General features: G+C 50.9%; 1 protein-coding gene across 1 annotated transcript in view; it reads left to right on the top strand.

Moving 5' to 3' along the window:
- Window positions 1-23,189, top strand: part of mgaa (MAX dimerization protein MGA a) — a 23,356-nt gene continuing 167 nt past the window's right edge. Inside the window, exons 1-26 of the mRNA XM_068600195.1 lie at window positions 1-646; window positions 2,724-3,898; window positions 4,998-6,732; window positions 7,779-7,887; window positions 7,987-8,091; window positions 8,822-8,935; window positions 9,058-9,183; window positions 9,262-10,052; window positions 10,784-11,057; window positions 11,154-11,290; window positions 11,365-11,475; window positions 12,944-13,001; window positions 13,121-13,488; window positions 13,667-14,005; window positions 14,189-14,393; window positions 14,817-14,876; window positions 15,258-15,539; window positions 15,634-16,172; window positions 16,398-16,520; window positions 16,605-16,921; window positions 18,233-18,344; window positions 18,421-18,532; window positions 19,836-20,204; window positions 20,282-20,362; window positions 20,908-21,154; window positions 21,860-22,067. Coding sequence (XP_068456296.1) covers window positions 2,799-3,898; window positions 4,998-6,732; window positions 7,779-7,887; window positions 7,987-8,091; window positions 8,822-8,935; window positions 9,058-9,183; window positions 9,262-10,052; window positions 10,784-11,057; window positions 11,154-11,290; window positions 11,365-11,475; window positions 12,944-13,001; window positions 13,121-13,488; window positions 13,667-14,005; window positions 14,189-14,393; window positions 14,817-14,876; window positions 15,258-15,539; window positions 15,634-16,172; window positions 16,398-16,520; window positions 16,605-16,921; window positions 18,233-18,344; window positions 18,421-18,532; window positions 19,836-20,204; window positions 20,282-20,362; window positions 20,908-21,154; window positions 21,860-22,067 — 8,022 coding nt within the window. The 5' untranslated portion in view covers window positions 1-646; window positions 2,724-2,798. The remainder of the gene's footprint in view (window positions 647-2,723; window positions 3,899-4,997; window positions 6,733-7,778; window positions 7,888-7,986; window positions 8,092-8,821; window positions 8,936-9,057; window positions 9,184-9,261; window positions 10,053-10,783; window positions 11,058-11,153; window positions 11,291-11,364; window positions 11,476-12,943; window positions 13,002-13,120; window positions 13,489-13,666; window positions 14,006-14,188; window positions 14,394-14,816; window positions 14,877-15,257; window positions 15,540-15,633; window positions 16,173-16,397; window positions 16,521-16,604; window positions 16,922-18,232; window positions 18,345-18,420; window positions 18,533-19,835; window positions 20,205-20,281; window positions 20,363-20,907; window positions 21,155-21,859; window positions 22,068-23,189) is intronic.

The following is a 23,189-nucleotide window of genomic DNA, read 5'->3' on the forward strand; positions in this document are numbered from 1 at the left end:
ACCCTCATACTGGTATCTGACACCGGAGCGCCGTCACGGAACCATGAACGGGGTCTCCCGGTCCCCTCCGGAGGGCTGGAGTCTGCTGAAGACATCATGGCGGCCGCTGCTTTAAGACGCGTCTCCCCGTGTTCACCACGCATTCTCCTCCGCGGGTGAAACTACCGGCTGCGTGTCGCCCCCCCCCCCTCCCAAAAAAACCCCCGCGGCTCAAGCGCACAGATCACGGGACAGCCGTCATAACGCCCTGGTTCCCCGGTGCAGGTCCACTAACACGTGTCAGGAAGCAAAATGTCATGGCGTCTGCCTCCAGCGTCCCGCCGGCTCAAACACTCCGCTGACGGGCCGGAGACTCATCTATTGAGCAGAAGACGCCGTCCCGCCGCTCTCCTCCCGCTGATGGCGGACCGTTAGATCCTTTGGGGCCGAGTTTTGAAACCAGGTGGCGGCAGCAAGATGGCGTTTGAGTCTGCGCAGTAAAGACGCAGGCGATGACGTAACGGAGCGAGAATACCGCATGCTTCCCCCCAACACTCAGCTAGAAAACAGCCACGATGCCGACGGGGGTTTATTCGACGGGAAACAGCCGGTACCGCGCGGATTGACGGCTCACCGTCGAGGTGCTCGACGTGTCCGCCCGCAGAAGGTAATGCGTGTGCCGTAAATGGAGCACGTGGTCGCAGTGGGCCCTCACGGGACCGGACCTGCAGGGTTACTGTTGCACAGGGCGGCCATTGCTGGGCTCCACATCAGGCCTGCTGCTAGCTGGATGCCTTTGGATCTGGTTCCTCCAGAGGTTTAACATTGCAGATGAAAGTCAAATGGTTTGTTCTGATCTCTAGTTTCCCCTCAATAGTCTGAATGATGCAGTCGAGTGATGCATGTCGTTGGTAGAGATGAGCGCGGCTAATAAAGTCTGCGAGCACGAGGCGCTGAGGTCTTCAGGACTCAAAGCAAACCATGTAAAGAAAATGATTTAAAAAGGAGATGATGGTTGTTGAGCGTCGCTAAGCAGGGAACTCACCTGCTGCAGGTAGACAGCATGTGTTAAAGCTGCATTCTCTCTCCTGACCACCAGGGGGCGACTCCTCTGGTTGTATAGAAGTCTATGCTTCATGTGTTAAAGCTGCATTCTCTCTCCTGACCACCAGGGGGCGACTCCTCTGGTTGTATAGAAGTCTATGCTTCATGTGTTAAAGCTGCATTCTCTCTCCTGACCACCAGGGGGCGACTCCTCTGGTTGTATAGAAGTCTATGCTTCATGTGTTAAAGCTGCATTCTCTCTCCTGACCACCAGGGGGCGACTCCTCTGGTTGTATAGAAGTCTATGCTTCATGTGTTAAAGCTGCATTCTCTCTCCTGACCACCAGGGGGAGACTCCTCTGGTTGTATAGAAGTCTATGCTTCATGTGTTAAAGCTGCATTCTCTCTCCTGACCACCAGGGGGAGACTCCTCTGGTTGTATAGAAGTCTATATAAGTGACTCTACTTCTCTCTTGATGTATTCCCTCAGTAAACATTGTAAACATGAGTTTATGTCTCAATCTCTAGTTTCTAGTCTTCTATACAGCGTGATGTTCATTTAGTACATTATGGTCTGTTAGAGTCAAACAGACCACAAAGCAGGGGACGCTTTAGGGGCGGGGTTACAAGGTGATTGACGGGTCGCTTTAGGGCGGGGCTTCAGTCTTGGTTCATTGGTTCTTGGCTCCGCTACGTTTCCTTCAGCCTGTGCTTGTGACACAAACGGGGTCCTTGTTGGTGTTCTTGTGACCTGCTGGTGGCGAGCAGGGCGTTGTGGAGATGCTCATCAGACGTCAGCGGCGACACAACGTCCTCAGAAGTTGTGACGTTTATGAAAACGATGTAGCAGTGAACCAGTTCACTCAGCTCTCCCAGTGTAGAAGTAACTGCTGGGTGAGTCCATTTTTCTCCTTGTACTGAATAGTGTGAACAAATAAACTACACGGGCATCCTGTTTCACCTGAATGTTGCATGCTGGGTAAATGTGGGTATATTGTCAGAGCTTTACCAGAAAACTGCTCTGAAAGCAGGAACTGAAGATCATTTCTGTGTGCACTAATAACAAGACTCCCCGGTTATGCTCCATAACCTTTAAGTTCATGAGTTAAATCACACGTATGTCTCATAAACTATAAGTCACATGATAATATGCAGCGTCTTTAAGAAGTGCACGTTGTCATGGTGACGGGACCCGTTGGTTTGCAGACGGATTAGTTTGGTGTTTTGGTTGTCGCCATCTTGGTTTTCTTGTGCAACCAGTGAACAGGAAGTGACCATATATGGACTGAGGAGTGAGGAAGTGACGCCGTATACGTCTGGTAGACCTGTCAATCACCTTGTAGCCCCGCCCTAAAGCATCCCCTTCTTTATGGTCTGTTTGACTCTAACAGACCATAATGTACTAAATGAACATCACGCTGTATAGAAGAAGACTTGAGTCCTCATCTCCCCAGCGTGGGAGGAGTTTGTAGCGTGACGGTGGTCATGTGATCTTTCTCTACGGACTACTTCAGTGTTGTGAAGCTCGTGAACCAAAGTGAGGCCGAACACACTACCAAGCAGCAGTGTTGATGACACGACCCTGTGAGAGGACTGTGGGCTCCTCACCTCGAGGGTATCAATCAAATGCAGTGGGACAGTTCTCCTCTAATGATGTGATGATGTTAAACTAATGAAGTCTCATCATTTGTGTGTTTCAGGACGCTGTGTTGAACCGCCGTACCGATGTTTAGTAAGCGGGACCCTCCCGTCCTCTAGATGTGTGGAGGCTTTTCATGGCTTCTAAGAAGAAGCATAAAGCAATGGTGCTCCACCAGGACGGGGCCGCCGGCCCTGCAGCCGCACCTGCTGCCGACCACCCGCCTGCACGCCGCGCGGCCCGGAAGCCAGGGAGGGCGAGCGAAGGCGGGATGGAGAACACTTGTGTGACCAAAGAAGAGGCCGACATGGCGGGTAAACCTAACCGGTACCCATCAAAAGAACCCATCAGGACTTCTGATGGACTTCCTTCTGGGAAGCATGCCGCCGGTTTGAACCCTCAGTCGGACAACCTGTCGCCTGACAGAACCTGCAAAGGCGTCAAAGTGACGCTGGACAACAACAGCATGTGGAACGAGTTTTTCAGGTGCAAAACAGAGATGATTCTGACTAAACAGGGAAGCAGGATGTTCCCATACTGTCGCTTTCGCATCTCCGGGTTGCAGCCGTCCAGGAAGTACTTTTTGTTCATGGACATTCAGCCGTTGGACAACAGTCGACACAAGTGGACCGGCAAGAGCTGGCAAGTTGCTGGAAAGGCAGAGTGTCACGTAAAGAGTCAACCGTTTGTTCATCCAGAGTCGCCGTCAACGGGTCAACACTGGATGCAGAACCCGGTGTCCTTCTACAAACTGAAGCTCACCAACAGCGTCTCGGATCAAGAGGGCAACGCCGTCCTGCATCCGATGCACCGCTACCTGCCACGACTGCACGTGGTCCAAACGGACAGCGCTGCTAAAGACATAAAGCTGAGCGGTCCCAGTGTTGTCACCTTCACCTTCCACCAGACTGAGTTCATAGCAGTCACTGCTTACCAGAACTCGCGCTTCTCTCAGCTCAAAGTCGACTACAACCCGTTTGCCAAAGGGTTGAAGGAGGAGGGCTCCGGCGGCCTGAAGCTAAAATGTATTTCTAGCAAAGACTCTCGCAAAGACGGAAGTACAACCACCAACGAGCAACATCCTGTGAAGAAGAGCTTGAAGTCTTTGCTTGCTAACCATAAACCCAGAAGCTCCAAAGCCGCGGACGCAAAGCCTTTGGGGTCAGGTGACCTGCAGAAGAACTCGGCTCCGAACGAAGACCAAGCCGATGCCAAAGTCTCTGGGGAGAGTTTGTGGTAAGAGTTCAGCTTTGACCATGAAGATGGCAGTTTGTGTCTTTCCTTCTCCGGACGATCCAGTCGTCTCAACGGACGGTCTGTGGTACGATTTAAACACTCCCCAGTTGGCATGTCACCAGGCCATAGCTTTCCTTATGTCACTACTTTTATACAATCCAACTCAGTTTACCTGCATTCAGAGGATTCTCATGTTCCTTATTTTTTGTTACTGACTGATAACCAGCTTTAACCTAAAACCTGTAATGATGCTCTGATGGAATATTATGGACCAGTTACAAGGTGAAACTAAGAGAGTTGCAGGAATGAGTCCTAAAACCATCAGTCAGTCAGCATTTTACACTTCTGGTTCCCTCGTCTGGAAGACGGTATGTTTTTATTGGTTTGCATTTTTTGCGATAAATTCAGTATCACACCTATTTTTCATCCATTCACTTTCATCAAAACATGGAAACGATCTCTGCTCCTCGGCATCAGCAGCTGGTTATGTTTTAAAATCTGGAGGAAAATTGGAAAGATAGCGAGTTAATAAAATGGAGGGCGTATCCAATGTACCGTCGTAGCTCTTTGCACCGCAGTGGAACTACGACTATTCATAAGATACAACTTTGCACTCAGATGGTTTCTTTGCATTACTCACCTGTACAACCTGCAGGTTACAGGTGTGTTTAGTGTTGAACACGGTTGTTTTGATTCTGTTCCCAGTACAACTACATCTTTCTACACATCAAATTTAAGTCTCAGTAGTTTGGAAGTTGCTTGATTCAATAGGAAATAAATCCACAAGAAGATCAGCTTCTTCCTCAACGGCTTGACGGTTTTTACGGAATTGAGTTGGAGCTACAAACTCGGCTGCTAACTTCTGTTTCCTGAAGAAATACAAACATTTGTGATTGGTTGTCTCGGGCTGTCGCTACGGCGGCTCTGAGGCTGTTTGCGTAACCTTGAGTGTGAAGGAGGCGCCACGAGGCTCGTTCCTCGGTCCGATGCGTTGAGCTCGGCTGCGATTGGCTCCTGTGGGGTTTTTTGTTGACTTTGTCGAGCCATCCTTGAGATGTCGCTAATGTGATGTTTTTATTTGTCTGATTTCCTTCTCCAGTAATTCCCGTCCAGCTCAGAAGTTATTTTCTGAACTCATTCGGGAGGCTCACGTCTCGCTGCACCGCTGCAACCTGGACGAGCTGGGCATCGGTACCAGACCTGAGCAAAGCAGCACCAAGAGCAGCGCTCTGAAAAGCAGCGAACAAGACGATCCCAGAAGGAAGGAAAAGCAAGGGGAAACTATTACAACGAGGAACGTCAGGGACCCTTTGAACTTACTGAACTCTAAAGACAATTTCAGGACGGATTGCTCTGAGGTCAGCGACGATGTTGCTGCTCCTGCAGGGTCCCAGAACTCCTCCCTGGACTCGGACCACCAACAGAGGCCTGAAGCTCCATTGAAGGTGAAGCAGCAGAAACGACCGCTGCCTCTGCCGGCCCTCGCTCTGTTTCTGAAGCAGCATTCATCAAAATCTAAAATGGCCAAGAAGAAGCTGGACTCTCCTCCGTCGGCACTCCCGCCCAAGTGTCCGTCTGATTCACAGAGTCCTGCTGCTGCTCCCGAATGTCCACCTCCTGATGCCGGCAGCAGAGCGACTTGTTCCCCAAAGGAACGTACGGGTGACGTCACAAAGACCCAAACCCAGGCTTGTGGGCCAACTGGGGCACTTCATCCACATGAAGTTGTTCTGAGTGTTACTGGACCGGCAGCTGAGACTGCCCGAAAGACTTCCAGTCCATTGAGTCCAGATGCTGTTGCCACCACCGAGCCAGAAGGACTGAGACCAGATGATTTATTACCTTGTGATTCTGCTGCTGAAGCCCGAGGCCCAGACCCATCGGGACCAGATGGTGGGCCAGTGTTCCCCTCCAAGGATCCATCGTTGTGTATCCTCGGCACCTCTCTGTCCACCGGTCCCTCGTCTCCCGCTGCGTTTCCCATCCCGTCCTCACCGCTCAACACAGTGTTACCTGCTCCAGACTCCACGCTCCCTTCAGACTCGCCGAGGTCCGACTCGCTGCTCCCGGACCCAGAGTGCTCCTCGTTCGGCTTCGAGCCGCTGTCCCCCGCCAGCTCTCCGGAGCCGCTGCCTTCCCTTCCTGTGTCGTTCGCTCTGGAGCTCGACTCCACTCCGTCTGAATCGACTCCAAACGCAGTATCTCCTGAAGGGCCGCCGCCCGGCGAAGACTCGTCTGTGTTTAAATGGCACACAGTGTTACCTCCACCGGAGCCGTACGTGGACCCTTCGTTCGCCGCGTTTCAGCCCGCGCCACAGACCCTTGCTTTTGAGTCCGTTGCGTCACCTCTGCTGCCTCTCCAGACGCTGTCTCACTCTGAACCACAGACTCTGGACTCGGACCCGTCTCCGTCATTCCAAGACACCGAGCCGCTGCTTCCCTTTCCCGCTGAACTGTCCCCACTCGCGCTCCAGATGGCGCTGTCTCCGACCTTTTCTTCATTGGACGGAGACGGATTGTCCCCGACGCCTTCCATCGCCGACCTCGTGCACTTTTTCTCCATTAATGATGACCTTGGGATGGGGGTGGAGTTTTCACACACGGAGGCGCTGGCTGTTCCCTGTCCACCTCCAGGTACAGTGGAGGCCCAAGCACCGGAGCCTCAGCCGGGGCCGCTGATCCCCGCCAACAAACCCTGCAGGCACAAGAAGAAGTCCCGGCTGCGAAAGCCTGCAGATCAGGAGGAAAACAAGATGGACGCCTCCACCTACACCAGTATGCAGCCCAACCTGGAGGAAGTGGAGGAGCAATTATTTATCTCATTCACGTCAAAGGTAAGACCAAATGTTTTCATGGGATGCAATAGGTGTGACTTGGCCCCCTGCTGAGATGAAACCACGCCCACTTATGTTAAAGCTCCTCTGGTTGTATAGAAGTCTATGCTTCATGTGTTAAAGCTGCATTCTCTCTCCTGACCACCAGGGGGCGACTCCTGTGGTTGTATAGAAGTCTATGCTTCATGTGTTAAAGCTGCATTCTCTCTCCTGACCACCAGGGGGCGACTCCTCTGGTTGTATAGAAGTCTATGCTTCATGTGTTAAAGCTGCATTCTCTCTCCTGACCACCAGGGGGTGACTCCTCTGGTTGTATAGAAGTCTATGCTTCATGTGTTAAAGCTGCATTCTCTCTCCTGACCACCAGGGGTGACTCCTCTGGTTGTATAGAAGTCTATGCTTCATGTGTTAAAGCTGCATTCTCTCTCCTGACCACCAGGGGGCGACTCCTGTGGTTGTATAGAAGTCTATGCTTCATGTGTTGAAGCTGCATTCTCTCTCCTGACCACCAGGGGGCGACTCCTCTGGTTGTATAGAAGTCTATATAAGTGACTCTACTTCTCTCTTGATGTATTCCCTCAGTAAACATTGTAAACATGAGTTTATGTCTCAATCTCTAGTTTCTAGTCTTCTTCTATACAGCGTGATGTTCATCTAGTGCTTTATGGTCTGTTAGAGTCAAACAGGCTATGAAGCAGGGGATGCTTTAGGGGCGGGGCTACAGGCTGATTGACAGCTCTCTGCGACGGCGTCCCCTTCTGAATGCTGGGTAAATGTTGGCAGTGGCAGGTAAACATGTCAGTTCCTCAGCAGATAGTCTTCTAGAATATAGTGTTAGTAAAGAAACATTCTTCAGGTTTACGGTCACGTGATGTCGGTGCTTTGTTCTGCGTCTGGGACCTTCAGCTGTTGACAAGGAAACATGGAACGCTTCAGTGACCTGCCGCCATTAAGAGATCTGTTCTAAGATGTAGATGAGGTGTTGTGAACACTGGAGCCTCCAGGGGGCGCCAGTAGAACTGACATTGATGATGATGATGTTTCAGGAGGCCCTCAGACTCCACGTCGTGGACTCCTCTGATGGAACGGCCTCACAGCCTCAGACCACACCTGAAGGCCAACCGCAGCACACACCTGCTGCCGCAGCTGAGAGCGGTAACAACAGGGATATTCTGCCTGGATTTAATCCAGAGCGCCGATACTTAACATTTATTTCAGTTTTTTTTTTGTGGTGACGTTGTGTTTGCTCTTCAGCAGAGACGACGGAAGAGGAGACCATCGCTGCTGCCGAGAAGCTTCTCCTCAAAGACTTGAAGCAGATGAGACACGGACAGGTGATCCACCCGGTGCTGCAGGAAGGTACGCCGGGTGGGGGAGGGATTTCAAAATAAGAGCTTTAAGTGTGTGTGTGTGTGTGTGTGTGTGTGTGTGTGTGTGAGCTGATTGGTTTAATCCAATGGTTCTCAAACCTTTTCTGTCACGCCCACTTTGGAGCAGGACACATGTTCCTGCCAAACAAAATGGTCCATTCTGAATTTTTATTGAAATAATACCTCTTTATCTTTTATAAATATTAGAATAGAGAACATCTCAAACCTTTTCAAAAAATCAATAAAATGTGCACTCACTTAGTTCGAACAATGCAAATAAAGTTCTATCGGTGCAAAATGTAACTATTTGTTTATCATTGTGGCCGCAATTAACCGGTTTTGCACAGAATATCTTTTCAAGATAATAACAATAAAGTGCAACCTGTGGAAAAAAACAAAAAAGTCGCCACACTTGTTTTTAGCCAGGCAGTGTTTTTGGCAATAAGGAGTTTGACACTATCGCTTCAGAACAGCAGCCCCAGGTGTGTGAGCATCGGTAGCACTGAGCTGCTGTCCTGCTAATCGTTAAAGTTTACCTCAACTGGAGTTGAAGACACACGGTTCCTCCTCTAACCGAACGACCTCGAACACAGAACCGATCATAGTCACATTCTGTCAACGGGTTTCATTATTTTATCGTTTTATTTGGATTTAATAAGAGAGAATGTCTTAGGTGTCTTTCAATAGAGGGATGAAAGGCTGTTTTTCCTGTTTGCCAGTTGGCCTGAAGATGAACCTGCTGGATCCGACTCTGGCCATCGACCTGCAGTACCTGGGGGTCCGGCTGCCCATCCCTCCTCCTGGAGCCCCTCTGGAGCCGCCGCCCCCCCCAGGTCATACCTGCTGCCGCCCAGACGGAGATGTCTTTATAGACTCCACTTCTCCAGGGTCTTGTTGGTACTCCTGGGCTTTAGACGTGATGACTCGCTGGTGTAACTTCCTATTCCTTCTCCAGGTGCTTCTCCAGCGTTTGTGTCCAGAACCGGAAAAACCACAGATGTGACTCAGATCAAAGGATGGAGAGAGAAGTTCTCTCCATCGGAGGCTGCCGCCCCCTCGCAGACACCGGCCAACCCCGAAGGTGAGCTTTGAAACAACGACATGATTCATCCAGAAAATTAACTGCATGACGCAAACGATGAATCCTTTTGTCCTTCAGCGGGTCCCAGTTCAGACCTGCCCAAGAAGAACCTGTCTGCGTTCTGCAGCGACATGCTGGACGAGTATCTGGAGAACGAAGGGAAGCTGATTGACCAGCGAGCCTCCAGCTTCACCCAGATGCTGGAGGAGCCGGTGGTCTACAAGCTGCCCACCAGGAGCACCAGCTATGTCCGGACCCTAGACAACGTCCTGAAGAAGCAGAGCGCCAGTTCCCCCACCTCAGACCTCATATCTGGATTCATCCCACCCTCCAAGAGACCCAAACTCGCCCTCGGAGAAACCAAAACATTCAGGCGACAGAAGGGTCCGAAACACAATAAACCCAGAGCAGAGCCAGCTCCAGCAGTGACTCCAGCGGAATCAAACCCTAAACCTCCTTCGGTCCACATCCCGGCACCTCCCCCCTCGGACAACACATCCGGTGTCACTGACCCTCAGAAACCAAAGAGACACCAGCTGAACGTCCTCTTCGACCCCACAGACCCTCTAACTCCATCTGCTCCACACAAGAGGAGGAGGAAGCTCAAACCCAAGACCTCGTCCCAGACCCTCAGCCCTTCCAAGTCCACCACCCCCCCGCCCGGCGTCCCGCAGGACATGGCTCCGCTGGAGTCGGACTCCGAGCTGGGGAACGTTGGTCGGCGCGAGAAGGACCGGGCTCCCGTGATGACCCGGGCTCTGCTGAGACAGAAGGACCTGGAGGACGGCGTGTTGTGGGAGGGTCTGCCCCGGACCAGCGTCACGGAGGAGAGGGCCGCCATCGCGCTGACGTCACTCTTCACACTGAAGGTGAGAGATCACACTTCCATAGATAGACACGTGTCTACGAAACATGATGTCGTTCCTCTGGTGTCTATGATGCTTCTACTTCTTGACTCCTCTGGTTCCTCTACCTCTTGACTCCTCTGGTTCCTCTAACTCTTGACTCCTCTGGTTCCTCTACCTCTTGACTCCTCTGGTTCCTCTAACTCTTGACTCCTCTGGTTCCTCTACCTCTTGACTCCTCTGGTTCCTCTAACTCTTGACTCCTCTGGTTCCTCTACCTCTTGACTCCTCTGGTTCCTCTAACTCTTGACTCCTCTGGTTCCTCTACCTCTTGACTCCTCTGGTTCCTCTAACTCTTGACTCCTCTGGTTCCTCTACCTCTTGACTCCTCTGGTTCCTCTAACTCTTGACTCCTCTGGTTCCTCTACCTCTTGACTCCTCTGGTTCCTCTAACTCTTGACTCCTCTGGTTCCTCTACCTCTTGACTCCTCTGGTTCCTCTAACTCTTGACTCCTCTGGTTCCTCTACCTCTTGACTCCTCTGGTTCCTCTACCTCTTGACTCCTCTGGTTCTTCTAACTCTTGACTCCTCTGGTTCCTCTAACTCTTGACTCCTCTGGTTCCTCTAACTCTTGACTCCTCTGGTTCCTCTACCTCTTGACTCCTCTGGTTCCTCTACCTCTTGACTCCTATGGTTCCTCTACCTCTTGACTCCTCTGGTTCCTCTACCTCTTGACTCCTCTGGTTCCTCCTCAGGGTTTTGCCAGAGAGAACCCCACCGCTCCCATCCAGCTGGTCCGGAGGGACGCCCCCCTGTGCCTGAATGAGTGCTGCCGACTGGGCTGCGTCTGCTCCAGTCTGTCCCACTGCTCCAGGACCAGCCACTGCGGCCGACCGGCCTGCATGTTCGGCTGCAGCTGCCTCAAACAGAAGGTGGTCCTCCTCAAGAACCTGGACGGCTCCGACTCCAGCCCCTCCCAGCACGGACGCAGCAGGAGGCGGAGGAGGAGGAGGATGAAGATGGCCTACGGTAAGTTCTCCTGCATCGTCCTGGAGTTCAACTGTCCCTTTGGAGGAGTTAGTTTATTAATAACAAAGCTTCCTTCATGTTGTGTGGACCTTGTAGTCCTGAAGGAGGCGGACAGCGTTTCCCAGCCTGCCGAGCGGGTCCGGACCCTGTGGACGAGGAGCGCTGGAGGCTCGGATCCAGAGCCGGTCCTGGTCCCTGAAGCCGCCGCGCCGTGCCAGCCCGCCGTGAGCACCGTACGTTATGATGAAGACATGCTGATCACACACTCGACAACAGACCATTTAATACCAAGACTTTATCTTTGAAGGCGAAAGGACAAGACGACAGCAGCTGTGCCAGAGTCCGACTTTATGTGGGCAAGAAGAAGAAGAGGAAACGGACGAGGAAGGATCAGCCGGAGAGTTGTGACCATCCAGCGGTGAGTCATGTTTACATCCTCATGTTTACATCTTCATGTTTACATCCTCATGTTTACATCCTCATGTTTACATCTTCATGTTTACATCCTCATGTTTACATCCTCATGTTTACATCCTCATGTTTACATCCTCATGTTTACATCTTCATGTTTACATCCTCATGTTTACATCCTCATGTTTACATCCTCATGTTTACATCTTCATGTTTACATCCTCATGTTTACATCCTCATGTTTACATCCTCATGTTTACATCCTCATGTTTACATCCTCATGTTTACATCCTCATGTTTACATCTTCATGTTTACATCCTTATGTTTACATCCTCATGTTTACATCCTCATGTTTACATCTTCATGTTTACATCTTCATGTTTACATCCTCATGTTTACATCCTCATGTTTACATCCTCATGTTTACATCCTCATGTTTACATCTTCATGTTTACATCCTCATGTTTACATCCTCATGTTTACATCCTCATGTTTACATCCTCATGTTTACATCCTCATGTTTACATCTTCATGTTTACATCTTCATGTTTACATCCTCATGTTTACATCCTCATGTTTACATCCTCATGTTTACATCTTCATGTTTACATCCTCATGTTTACATCCTCATGTTTACATCCTCATGTTTACATCCTCATGTTTACATCCTCATGTTTACATCTTCATGTTTACATCCTCATGTTTACATCCTCATGTTTACATCCTCATGTTTACATCCTCATGTTTACATCTTCATGTTTACATCCTCATGTTTACATCCTCATGTTTACATCTTCATGTTTACATCTTCATGTTTACATCCTCATGTTTACATCCTCATGTTTACATCCTCATGTTTACATCTTCATGTTTACATCCTCATGTTTACATCCTCATGTTTACATCCTCATGTTTACATCCTCATGTTTACATCCTCATGTTTACATCGTCATGTTTACATCTTCATGTTTACATCCTCATGTTTACACCCTCATGTTTACACCTTCATGTTTACATCTTCATGTTTACATCTTCATGTTTACATCTTCATGTTTACATCATGTTTACATCCTCATGTTTACATCCTCATGTTTACATCCTCATGTTTACATCTTCATGTTTACATCCTCATGTTTACATCCTCATGTTTACATCCTCATGTTTACATCCTCATGTTTACATCTTCATGTTTACATCCTCATGTTTACATCCTCATGTTTACATCTTCATGTTTACATCCTCATGTTTACATCCTCATGTTTACATCCTCATGTTTACATCTTCATGTTTACATCCTCATGTTTACATCCTCATGTTTACATCCTCATGTTTACATCTTCATGTTTACATCTTCATGTTTACATCCTCATGTTTACATCCTCATGTTTACATCCTCACTATGTTTATGAACCCAGAGAACATTAGTGTTTTGTGACGAAGATGTTCAGAAGGTGAACTGATGTTTGTCCTCCAGGAGACGTCCAATGAGCTGAAGCCTCCGAGACAGAAGAAGACCTGCAGTCCTCCAGCAGGTGGGCTCACATAAACCTGGTCTAACTGAGTCTGGGTGATGGTCCTGCTTCCCTGCAGAGGTCTGGGTTTGAATGCTTGTGACTGAGAACTGAGTGTTTTGTGTGTGTTTCCTCGGCAGGCGACCCGGCTCAGCCCGCCGCCCCCGGCAGGCCGCCGGCTTGCCCGTTGGAGCCGAAGCCGTCGAAGCGTCTGACCATCGTGGCCGAGTGCGAGTGGGTGCGGGACGGGGACCGCATCCGGGTGCTGAAGAAGCTGTGCCAGGCCATGGCCCAGGACCGGCTGGACCAACCCTTCTGGATCAAGGACTACCTGATCAGCCCCATCAGCCAGAACGAGGAGGACGGCGCCGCCGACCGCTGCATCCACTACAAGATGCACATCTCCAGACCGCCGCTGGAGCGGCAGAAACCAGCCAGACCAGTGAAACCAGAGAAACCAGAGAGACGACAAAGACTCAGGAAGCAGAGGGAGACGGAGCATCAGCAGGTCGGTCTCATAATCATAAGTACAGATGTACGACGAGAGCAACGAGTAACCGGAGTCAAATTCCATGTTTGTGTAGACTCACGGCCAAAAGAACTGACTGTGTTGGACTGTACAAAAACACTGGTTGTGTTACTGTCAGTAACACAACCAGCAGTTCGCACCTTGTGTCTTTGAACAGGAACCCCTGAAACAGGTGGTCGTGGAGGCGGAGCCTCCAGAAGAGTGGCAGCGGGAGGTGGAGGAAGAGCCAGATGAGGAAGAGGCGGAGCCACCTGAGGATTGGCAGCGAGAGGTGGAGGAGGAGGAGGAGCCAGATGAGGGACAGGTGGAGCCTCTGGAGGATTGGCAGCGGGAGGTGGAGGAAGAGGAGGAAGAGGGAACCAAAAAGGAGGTGAAGCTGGTCTCAAAGAGGAAGATGATGGTCAGCAAGGCGCTGCCGTTCCTGACGGGGGTCTCTCCCGCCGGTTTCCTCTCAGCCAATAGGAAGCAGCCGGGAGGAACGGACCACCTGGTCCAGGTGAGCGGTCATGAACATTAAGACACGTATGTTCTCTATGTTCTAAGAAAGTAGAGGTAATATAAATCTAGAGTAAATAAATGTGGGGTGCTTATTCCTGGAGGCGTGTTCTCCTTGGTCCTGTCGTCAGGATGTGGAAGGTTCTGAAGGTTCTGGTGTCAGTGTTCCCCTCGTCCGTTGCAGGTGAACGGGAAGCTCTATCCTCTGGCTAAGATCCAGCTGGGGATGATGGGGGCGCTCCATCCGGCCAATCGGCTGGCGGCGTATCTGACCGGCCGGGTGGGATCCAACAGGAAGCCCCGCCCCTCATCGCCATCGCCCTCTCAACCGCCTCAGAACCAGAGTTCAGGACCGATCGCCTCCTCTGAGGCGCCCACCCTTCGCTCAGGTACGTGTCCCTTTAATTGACCTTCATCTGCCGTCCAGTTTCCGGTCTCCAGAGGTTACTAGTTAGTTAACAGACAAACTAGTTCACTAGCTAGTCTCATCTAGAGACAAACCGGTCAGGACAGGTGGATACCCAGAGGAGACTAGGTAGCTAGCTAGCTCGTCCGTTTTCAGACACTAGTTAGCTAGCTAGCTTGTCCGTTTTCAGAGGAGACTAGTTAGCTAGCTAGCTTGTCCGTTTTCAGAGGAGACTAGTTAGCTAGCTAGCTTATCCGTTTTCAGAGGAGACTAGTTAGCTAGCTAGCTTATCCGTTTTCAGACACTAGTTAGCTAGCTAGCTTGTCTGTTTTCAGAGGAGGCTAGTTAGCTAGCTAGCTTGCACGTCGACAGAGGAGACTAGTTAACAAGGTATTGTGTGTTGCAGGGCTTCCGTCTGCAGCAGTGAAGGTCGACCAATCAGCCTCCTCCTCTCACCGGTCTGCAGGTAAATCACCTGAGTGGGCGGGGACCAACGTTGTCATGGTTAGGGTGTCCCCGGGTCTGAAGGGAGGGGGCAGTCAGGTCAGAGTGGTGCCAGCAGCTTCTGCTAGCTGCGCCCCCACGTCAGGTAATATATCAGATCAGCCTCTTCAGAAAGTGTTATTATCATTAATATGAATAATTACAGAGCTTAATAAGTATTACTAGTGTAAACTAGTCTCTCTCAGCTGTGATGTCATTGTCTTGTTTACACACTGGATGATGAGGGTCTTCATGCTAATCTCTGAAGACCAGATGTTGCTCGTCTTTGGCAGGATGAATTGTCTCCGTTATGGGTCTTGGCGTCTGGTGGATCAATGGTTCTGCTGGTTCTGCTGCGTTTCAGACCCTCAGGTGAGCAGCTTCGTGGCGTCACCTGTGACTGCGGCTCCTAAAGGCTCCCAGGTGGTGATGTATCAGTTCCCGGCTCCTCCCAGCAACCTCCCTCTGCCGGTTCGGTTTTCCTGCCCTCCGCCCCCCATCGCCTCCACCGGTCACAGCATGGTCCTGCAGCCGGTCCAGTCCAAGTCGGGCGTCCAGTACTACCGCCGACCAGACGGCAAACTGGTCCAACTGGTTCCCATCAGCCAGCTGCGATCAGTCAACCAGAACCTGCCCGTCCAGAGAGGTGAGTCCACGGGGCCGAGCAACCGGTGACGTTCTCTCAGTTCAAAGGTTTCTATTTGAATGTTGTTCTGCCTCCTCGGTCCTCCCTGCTGCAGCCCTTCAGACTTCCACCACAGTGACCTCCGCCCTCCCCTCCGCCCTCACTTCCCCTCTCCGCCCCGGTTTCGTGGCTCAGACGGGCTCCTGCACCTTTAAGCTCCTCCCCTCCGGCTCCAGCAGGGATCAGGTCATCGTGGCGTGTCCCAGTGGTCCCTCCCGGGCGCCGCCCCCCGGCTGCTTCACCCTTCTCCAGCCTCACCCCCCCGCCGCTCCCCCGATGAGCCTCGTCTCCCTCAAACCCTCCACGAGTGAGGGGGCGGAGCCCGGCGTCAAAGCGCTGACGGTGTACGCGGCCCCGTCGGCTCCCGGTGGGGTGCAGGTCCAGACCCCTGGACCTCCACCGGAGCCGGCCAGCGACCCGGTGGACCTGGACATCATCTGTGTGGACGACGAGGCGGAGCCCCCTGAAGGGGGCGGAGCCAGGCGGGAGGGGGAGGAGCAGCCGGGCGCGAGCAGCGAGACGGACAACTCGTCAGACTTTGGAGACGAGTTGGACGACGAGGACGAGGCGAAAGAGCTGATCCTCGACAAGCACGTAAGAGGAAGATGCTTAGAAGTCTGTTTTCAGACCTTTAGAGGTGAGGAAGAGGAGGGACATTTACATGCTGTAAATTTCCCTCCTCTTCCTCATGAGCCTCTGCTCTAGATGTTCCTCTCTGCTCTAGATGTGCTCTCGATGTTCCCCATGTTCTCCAGAGGTTCCCCATGTTCTCCAGATGTTCCCCATGTTCTCCAGAGGTTGACTGTGTGTTCTGTGCAGCGTCAGCTCCACAACAACATGGAGCATCAGCGGCGGGTGAAGCTGCTCCAGTTGTTTGAAGGTCTGAAGAGAGAAGTCGGTCTGAGTGAAGAGAGGTCGTCTAAGATCTTCACGCTGAAGCAGGTCCGCCTCGCTCGGGCTCCTCCCACTTTTCACGGGTCACATGTTCTGTTCGCCGGCCAATCAGCTGTGGTGTTTTGAGTTCAGGCGGTGCGGGTGATCCAGGACCTGAGGACGGCCGACTCCCGTCTGAAGAAGAAGAGGAGGAGGCTGAGGAAGAGGAGGGACGAGTACCTGTCCATCATCGTTCCAGCAGAGGAGAGCGTCCAGCCGGAGGGGACCCCCAGGACCAGGGACTCTGAGGGGACCCCCAGGACCAGGGACTCTGAGGGGACCCCCAGGACCAGGGACTCTGAGGGGACCCCCAGGACCAGGGACTCTGAGGGGACCCCCAGGACCAGGGACTCTGAGGGGACCCCCAGGACCAGGGACTCTAAGGGGACCCCCAAGACCAGGGACTCTGAGTAAGACCCGGTTCTCATGTGTCACGTTGGTTGTCAGTGAGAGTAGATTTTATGACATCACCTCAACAATATTTCGTTATATAAAAACTAGAGCGAGGCGAAGTTGAAAACATGTAACTGTTTAATCTCATTATGCACCAAATTCAATAATGAAGTAAAAACTAGTGTATTGCAGCTTTTCGGTTAAAGTAATGTTACCAGAACAATATAACAGCACTCTGGAGCAACAAGTTAACATATATATATACATCTGTTTTCTTTTTTATGAACAGGTACTGTTCAGTAGTAAGGGTCCCTGTGAGGGACAAACCACTCCTTCTTTGGTCCATGTTCAGTAGTAAGGGTCCCTGTGAGGGACAAACCACTCCTTCTTTGGTCCATGTTCAGTAGTAAGGGTCCCTGTGAGGGACAAACCACTCCTTCTTTGGTCCATGTTCAGTAGTAAGGGTCCCTGTGAGGGACAAACCACTCCTTCTTTGGTCCATGTTCAGTAGTAAGGGTCCCTGTGAGGGACAAACCACTCCTTCTTTGGTCCATGTTCAGTAGTAAGGGTCCCTGTGAGGGACAAACCACTCCTTCTTTGGTCCATGTTCAGTAGTAAGGGTCCCTGTGAGGGACAAACCACTCCTTCTTTGGTCCATGTTCAGTAGTAAGGGTCCCTGTGAGGGACAAACCACTCCTTCTTTGGTCCATGTTCAGTAGTAAGGGTCCCTGTGAGGTACAAACCACTCCTTCTTTGGTCCATGTTCAGTAGTAAGGGTCCCTGTGAGGGACAAACCACTCCTTCTTTGGTCCATGTTCAGTAGTAAGGGTCCCTGTGAGGGACAAACCACTCCTTCTTTGGTCCATGTTCAGTAGTAAGGGTCCCTGTGAGGGACAAACCACTCCTTCTTTGGTCCATGTTCAGTAGTAAGGGTCCCTGTGAGGGACAAACCACTCCTTCTTTGGTCCATGTTCAGTAGTAAGGGTCCCTGTGAGGGACAAACCACTCCTTCTTTGGTCCATGTTCAGTAGTAAGGGTCCCTGTGAGGGACAAACCACTCCTTCTTTGGTCCATGTTCAGTAGTAAGGGTCCCTGTGAGGGACAAACCACTCCTTCTTTGGTCCATGTTCAGTCTGATTCTTACCTTAAAGATGTTAAAGACCAGCAGTTGATTCACTTTCTACAAAAGCAATAAGTGCTTTTCATGTTTTCAGTTCAACCCGAGTAAAAACATTTGGAAGTTACTGGAGACAACGATCCTGCAGAGCTGCTGATGTTGTCCTTCTCATCCAGATTATGAAACAGTAACAGATGATGCTCTTCATCAGCAGCGTGAGAATGAAGCAGCTGGTTGGCGCTCTGAGCCTCACGGCGTCCGTCAGAGCGCTGCGGTCAGCCATCGACTGCAAGGACTCCTCCAAGACGCTGCTGCTGGTGCAGGTACACGCGGCCTCCTCTTCCTCCTCCCGCTCCTCTTCCTCCCCCTGGCCTGGTCCCTCAGTGTCTCTGTGTGCAGGCGTGTCAGGAGATCCAGACGCTGCAGAACGAGTCTGCGAGGCTGAAGAGCGTGAAGACGAGTCTGCAGCAGCAGAGAGACGCCTTCATCCGGGCGCTGGCGCTGCGATCAGGTGACAATAAAGTTCATTCAAACAAGAGAAAGGAGGTGGAGTGGTTTGTACTGCAGTAGTACTTCAATATGTTGTAATACTACTGTAGTACTATTACAATACGTCTAGAAACTACTGCAGTAGCATTACAACATATTTAAGTAGTACTGCAGTAGCATTGAGGTGTGCTGTAGCATTGAGGTGTGCTGTAGCATTGAGGTGTGCTGTAGCATTGAGGTGTGCTGTAGCACTGAGGTGTGCTGTAGCACTGAGGTGTGCTGTAGCACTGAGGTGTGCTGTAGCACTGCTGCAGTAGCATTGAGGTGTGCTGTAGCATTGAGGTGTGCTGTAGCATTGAGGTGTGCTGTAGCACTGAGGTGTGCTGTAGCATTGAGGTGTGCTGTAGCACTGCTGCAGTAGCATTGAGGTGTGCTGTAGCACTGCTGCAGTAGCATTGAGGTGTGCTGTAGCACTGCTGCAGTAGCATTGAGGTGTGCTGTAGCACTGCTGCAGTAGCATTGAGGTGTGCTGTAGCACTGCTGCAGTAGCATTAAGGTGTGCTGTAGCACTGCTGCAGTAGCACTGAGGTGTGCTGTAGCATTGAGGTGTGCTGTAGCACTGCTGCAGTAGCATTGAGGTGTGCTGTAGCACTGCTGCAGTAGCATTGAGGTGTGCTGTAGCACTGCTGCAGTAGCATTGAGGTGTGCTGTAGCACTGCTGCAGTAGCATTGAGGTGTGCTGTAGCATTGAGGTGTGCTGTAGCATTGAGGTGTGCTGTAGCACTGCTGCAGTAGCATTGAGGTGTACTGTAGCATTGAGGTGTGCTGTAGCACTGCTGCAGTAGCATTGAGGTGTGCTGTAGCACTGCTGCAGTAGCATTGAGGTGTGCTGTAGCACTGCTGCAGTAGCATTGAGGTGTGCTGTAGCACTGCTGCAGTAGCACTGAGGTGTGCTGTAGCATTGAGGTGTGCTGTAGCACTGCTGCAGTAGCATTGAGGTGTGCTGTAGCACTGCTGCAGTAGCATTGAGGTGTGCTGTAGCACTGCTGCAGTAGCATTGAGGTGTGCTGTAGCACTGCTGCAGTAGCATTGAGGTGTGCTGTAGCATTGAGGTGTGCTGTAGCATTGAGGTGTGCTGTAGCACTGCTGCAGTAGCATTGAGGTGTACTGTAGCATTGAGGTGTGCTGTAGCACTGCTGCAGTAGCATTGAGGTGTGCTGTAGCACTGCTGCAGTAGCATTGAGGTGTGCTGTAGCACTGCTGCAGTAGCATTGAGGTGTGCTGTAGCACTGCTGCAGTAGCATTAAGGTGTGTTTGTGCTGCAGGTCAGAGTCAGCAGAGGATCTTCTCGGAGCTGCAGCAGCAGTTTGCCAAACAGAAGGAAAGACACCAATCAGCCAATCAGCTGCCAGCAGCAGCAGGGGGCGGGGCCTCAACTGATGATGTCACGATGACCCCGCCCTCCAGCCCGCAGCGGCGGGCTCCTCTTGCTCCTTCCACGCCTGTCCTGCAGGTCCCCGTCTTAGCTCCTCCTGGCGTATCCCACAATGCATCAGTGCCGAGGGACAGGCCGAGGACCGTCCCCAACATCCTGTCCCGCAGCCGGACCCCTAAGGCTCTGGGCCGAGCCGAGGTTCTGTCGCTGGTCCGCGCTGCGTTGCCGGAGCAACAAGTCCTGACCGCGAGGCCGGCAGGTACCGCCCGCTCACCGCCGCGCTGACCTGTGCATGTGCTTTTATTTTGAAGTAAGACTTCTTCTTCCTGTCTGTAGGCATGACCTCAGTCACCCTCAACCTCCACAACCGGACCAACCAGCAGATCCATCTCGCCTCGCTGCCCCGCCCCCCAGCCGGTAAGCTAGCTAACGAACGCCTAACTAACCGGTAACTTCACGAACAGGTAACTTATAGGTAACTTAACTAACTAACGGGTGACGTAACTAACCAATGGGTAACGTAGCTAACGGGTAACGTAACTCACTGATGGTTAGCTTAACTAACTGACAGTTAGGTAAATTAACTAACCGGTGACTAACGTGGGACTTGACTAGCCTCACAGGTAACTAACAGACAACTTAACCAACTACCTCACATGTAACTCAACTAACTAACATGTAACTACTTAACCTTCGAGCTTACTCAAATAACTAGCCCCAAGTAACTAAACTAACTAACATGTAACTAAACTAACTAACCTCACAGCGAACTCCAATAACTAACCAGCTAAAGTCATCGGTAACCTACCTAACTAACCTCCTAACCAAACTCAACTAGGCTCAGCTAAGTCAACCAACCAAACTAACTATTTTCCTGACTGGATCATTTATTTACTTTAGTTATTTAATAACTAGCTCTCTATTTATTTAGTTGTTGACATTAGCTTCTTTTTTGTTTACAGCAAACTTCAACAACCAACTGCAGCTGGTTCAACCACCAAGTACACAACAGATACTACAACCACCAAGTACACAACAGATACTACAACCACCAAGTACACAACAGATACTACAACCACCAAGTACACAACAGATACTACAACCACCAAGTACACAACAGATACTACAACCACCAAGTACACAACAGATACTACAACCACCAAGTACACAACAGATACTACAACCACCAAGTACACAACAGATACTACAACCACCAAGTACACAACAGATACTACAACCACCAAGTACACAACAGATACTACAACCACCAAGTACACAACAGATACTACAACCACCAAGTACACAACAGATACTACAACCACCAAGTACACAACAGATACTACAACCACCAAGTACACAACAGATACTACAACCACCAAGTACACAACAGATACTACAACCACCAAGTACACAACAGATACTACAACCACCACAACAGATACTACAACCAACAAGTACACAACAGATACTACAACCACAACAACCGATACTACAACCAACAAGTACACAACCGATACTACAACCACTACAACCACAAAGTACACAACCGATACTACAACCACCACAACAGATACTACAACCACAACCGATACTACAACAACAATTACAACAACAGATAGTACAACCACAACAGCCACAGATACAACAACAACAACAACAACAGATACTACTACTACAACAACAACAACAACAACAACAGATACTACAACAACAAATACAACAACAAATACTACAAACACTACTACAACAGCAGCTCCCAGCTGCTCCGTCCTTGCTGGTCTGTGCTGGTCCTGAGCCGTCCTCCAAGGACCCAGGTCCCACGTCCTCTCCGTGCCCAGGACCGAGCGCCGGCGGTCCGAGTGCCGGAGACGACGAGGGCCTGACCTCCCTACTCAACGAGATTGTGTTTCTCAGTCAGCAAACCGGCTCCTTGGAAGCGCCGGAGAACCCGTCCTCTGTGGGCGGAGCCCCGGAGCGGGGACGCGCTCACAGCCCCTGGCTCTTGGAACTGGACTCGGACTCTGACGACCTCGCTGATGCAACGCGGGGTGGGTCCGCCGACGGGAACGCTAACGTCCTGGCTCCGCCCCCTCTGCTCCAGATGAAGCTGGGTGGGGCCAAGGTGGCGGACCCCCTCAGCACTGATGGAGCACCTGGGGGGGGCAGGAGGAGGGAGGGGGGCGAGGCCTGGAGGCCCATGCCGAGGCTTGTTCCTCTGGGACTGAGAGGAACCCCCCCCAGCTGACACCTCTGACCTCTGACCCCTCAGACCAACTGAGATGGACCTCATGGGTCTGATTGGCTGTTTTGAGAAAAACACCTCAAACCCCCGACGGCCAATCGGAAGCCTCGCTGTTACTGACGATTGGGAGCATTTCATTGGTCGTTGACAGACGAACAGAAATTATGTTTCAATTATTCGGAATTGTGTGTGTGTGTGTGTGTGTGTGTGTGTGTGTGTGTGTGTGTGTGTGTGTGTGTGTGTGTGTGTGTGTGTGTGTGTGGGTCCTTTTTATCTGCTGCTTTTAGTTTTTTGTTGTTACTTTGAGGATCTGGATCACTGAGGACAATAAAGAGAAAACATTTGAGATCAGAGTTGTTCTACTGGTCTCTACTGGACTTTATTGGTCTCTACTGGACTTTATTGGTCTCTACTGGACTTTACTTCGGTTTATTTATTCTACTGGACCAGCTGGTGTTAGGACAGGAGTCACCAGGTGAAGCTCTTCACGTTTGATTTTGTAACGTTGGCGGACTCTCATGTAAATATATGACATCACTACATTTCGTCAATAAAGTTTAATATACACTTCTGCTGAGTTCATGTGTTCACACACACACACACAGACACACACACTCTGAATATATACATCTAAAACAGTAATATAGTAACTATAGTACAGGTGTAGTTCGGGTGTCGGCCTCTGGGGGCGCTGCTGCTTCACGTTGAGTCCACTGCAGCGTCAGACACGGTACCGGAAATACAGGAGCTGTATCATCAAAATAAAAGCACGGCAGTGTGTTTTTGTTCTCGTGTCAAAAGAAAGTAGCGGAGTCAAAGTACTACACATAATACTGTGATGGTGTAGTTACTCCTTCACGTCATTTCACGAATTCTGCTCAAAACGATAAAGAAATAAGCTGAAGAACTAATATTCAGATCCGCCTCGTGGTGTTATTTTGAAAAGCCCGACCGGAAGTGATTGTGTCGCTGCCGCATGCGGCCTTGACGCTCGGCTCAGTT

This window comes from Clinocottus analis, unplaced genomic scaffold, assembly GCF_023055335.1.
Source record: "Clinocottus analis isolate CAN_PGR_092001 unplaced genomic scaffold, fCliAna1.0.p SCAF_5, whole genome shotgun sequence".
In the NCBI taxonomy this organism is placed as follows: Eukaryota; Metazoa; Chordata; class Actinopteri; order Perciformes; family Cottidae; genus Clinocottus; species Clinocottus analis.